Consider the following 2,662-nt stretch of genomic DNA (forward strand, 5'->3'; position numbering starts at 1 on the left):
TTATACGAGTAAATAGACGGATGAGCAGCTTTATTTCATTCAAAAGAAATTTACAAATAGATGAGACACTCAACTCAACCAAACAGGACAACACCAAAACAATGACAACAACACCACAATAATGTTCAAATAACACATACAATAATCCGGCTATTATCCTCCAATTTAAAGAACGGGAAATGTGTCTCACTTTATTTAAGTAGATGAGTTTTCCCCATTCAATTATTCCCTTCAAAACCAATTAAAAAGAAACATTTTCAACTGGTAGATTATTTATGAATATTGCTGCTCATTCTCTAGTACGTAACATATTCAGAAGTATTCCATATGCACTCCTACGGCATCTAAATAGGCATTACTTCTTCCATGGAAACCAACAACCCTTCCTGGGGCAACACTTGATGTGAAAGCTTGACCAATCTCATCACCATAGGGTCCATATTTGGCTTTGTTTGTGTAGAATGTAATGGACCGCAAAGCTTTGAAGTTACCGTTCCCTTCAACAGGCCCATAAAATCCCGCAATGCGAATCAAGAATTCATTTGATACTTTCAGTTTTATCTATCAAACCAGAATACAAATAGGATTAGCAAAATTTTAATTAGAATTAGAATTATACATGTAAGCTTGTAAAGTTTATCGTATGTTCTACACAGCTCAACTAACAAATCAAAGTAACATGCATGCATGGTATTGTAACATCTTTGTATAGTGTTTCAGAATTATAATTGCAATTTTTTTTTTCATATTTAAATAATGACAATGTAATAGTTATTATTATTATTATTATATATTTATTTACCGGATCACTTGGATCACCGCCTTCTCCACCATGCTTCGGTGACCAAACAGGCTCCCCGTCTCTGCTTTGATACAACACACGAATTGCATGAATCACTGAATCCCCAACGAACAAATGCAATTCAAGTATTTCCGGAAAAACTCCATCATCCCATTCCATCCCGCCATGCCCACCCCACGGCCCAGGTACTCGAGGAACAGGTAAAGCCATTTTCAAAGTATTGTCCTGCTATTAATTAAACAAGGACAACAATTGTAAATGAATAATATTCAATGGGGTTTGTTTGAGAACCGCTTATTTTATTGAAACTGAAATTCTTTTGCTGAAAATACTGTAAATAAAGGCAAAAATTAGTTGAAATAGTACAATAAAACCCATAAATAGTATCAAAAAGTACAGTAAAGCCCATAAATAGTATCAAAAAATAAGTTGAATAATAAAAGAACTTGACAAATTTTAATTTATCCAAATGTATGCTTAGTCCTAGAATAAAACATATGCATGCATGAACTTTGGGAAACATTATATAATGACGTCGTCCAAACCTTTTTCCGCGGTATGTTCACATAGGGACCAATGGCATCAAGTAAAGTACCCGAACGGCCATGGAATCCAACAATTGCGCCACCCTCCGTACTGTAGGAAAATGGTTGACCGGTCACAGTTCCATAGGGTCCGTACTCAGTACCCTTATTTGTTTTAAAACTTAGAGAACGAATTATAGTATGCTGTCACAAGTCAGCAACTGTACCGCTAATGGATGTCAGGTACTCTTCAGGCCAGTTGAGCGATATCTACATATATGTAATGGACCAAAAAACATTCATTCAACTTCATTTAATGTACGTATATTTAATTTCTTGTTTCACAAAAATAATGCATGATTAATGTAACTGAGTAGTACCAATATATATATATGTACGTACCTTGTCAGTTCGCCAGACGCCACCAGTACCACCATACTTCCTAGAATGCTGGAGTACACCATACTCATCTCCACATTTGAATGTAATTGATTCGATGCCATTTGCATGAACGATTTCCATCCCAATGATCCCACCATTAATTACCACGAAGCTCCACCGGTCTCCGCCTTCACCTCCCCACAGCCCAACCGTCAAGAACTCCTCCATGTTGCAAAGAGATGATGATCACTAGCTAAGAGAGAATCGAAGCGACTTGTGTATTATTTTTTGTTGCCTTAAGATGAACAAAGAATGCCATCTCCTTTTATAACTGAAGAGAGATGCTACAGGACAAGACTTGTCCAAATATACAGGATAAGGTTTAAGAGTTTTTTCCCCACGTCTTCCTCTCATTGGTAGAAAATCTCTCACTTATCTTCAAAAATTATAAATTTTCTTTTTATGCTAAACGATTTGCACGTTTTAAAAATCAACTCAAACTAAAAACAAAAATCCTTTGTCCTTGATTCTCTATTTTTTATTGAGGAGTTCAAAAACTTGTGCAAACCTCTTCTTGCACATGGATGCTCACCACCGTCCACGACAGAGGGGGTGGAATAGAGATGCAATAACACAAAGATTAACAAACTTCAATTTAGGAGATCATACGCGTCCTTGTAATTAATTACAAATAGCTATAGATGTTGAGAGATGCAATACTGACTGGACAATATTTATTACTTAACAAATTTTTTTTTCAGGGCCACATGTGTCCTTTTAACTATTTATAAATCAATCGCTACGTAAAAGTTTGGTGGGAGTTGAAAGTTAGATATCTACCACAATTACAACTTGTTGAGAAATTCTAATTGTACGATAATGGATGATCTAGCTCTTTTTTGAATTTTTTGTACAACTTTCTTATATGTTTACATGTACTGACATTTGTTGCTTA

At 35.5% G+C, this 2,662-nt stretch overlaps 1 protein-coding gene across 2 annotated transcripts; it reads right to left on the reverse strand.

Annotated features, from left to right (window-relative positions):
• LOC115988557 (agglutinin) lies at positions 1 to 2,008 on the reverse strand. Of its 2 annotated transcripts, none has more exons than XM_031112127.1 (4): positions 1,729 to 2,008; positions 1,348 to 1,596; positions 803 to 1,027; positions 1 to 561 (listed from the first exon to the last, which is right to left on the reverse strand). In XM_031112127.1, the coding sequence occupies exons 3-4, from the start codon at positions 1,010 to 1,012 to the stop codon at positions 313 to 315; spliced, it is 459 nt and encodes a 152-aa protein (XP_030967987.1). In that variant the 5' UTR covers positions 1,013 to 1,027; positions 1,348 to 1,596; positions 1,729 to 2,008; the 3' UTR covers positions 1 to 312. The 2 variants fall into 2 exon arrangements, with proteins under 2 accessions (XP_030967987.1, XP_030967988.1); XM_031112128.1 differs by having other exon boundaries at positions 803 to 1,030.
• Between the last annotated feature and the right edge of the window lie 654 nt (positions 2,009 to 2,662).

This window comes from Quercus lobata, chromosome 5, assembly GCF_001633185.2.
Source record: "Quercus lobata isolate SW786 chromosome 5, ValleyOak3.0 Primary Assembly, whole genome shotgun sequence".
Classification (NCBI taxonomy): domain Eukaryota; kingdom Viridiplantae; phylum Streptophyta; class Magnoliopsida; order Fagales; family Fagaceae; genus Quercus; species Quercus lobata.

Coding starts and splice junctions, on each gene's coding strand:
- LOC115988557 (XM_031112127.1), bottom strand. CDS start 1,012: ATGGCTTTACCTGTTCCTCGAGTACCTGGGCCGTGGGGTGGGCATGGC. Junction 562..802: donor GCGGTGATCCAAGTGATCCG/GTAAATAAATAT, acceptor CTGGTTTGATAG/ATAAAACTGAAAGTATCAAA.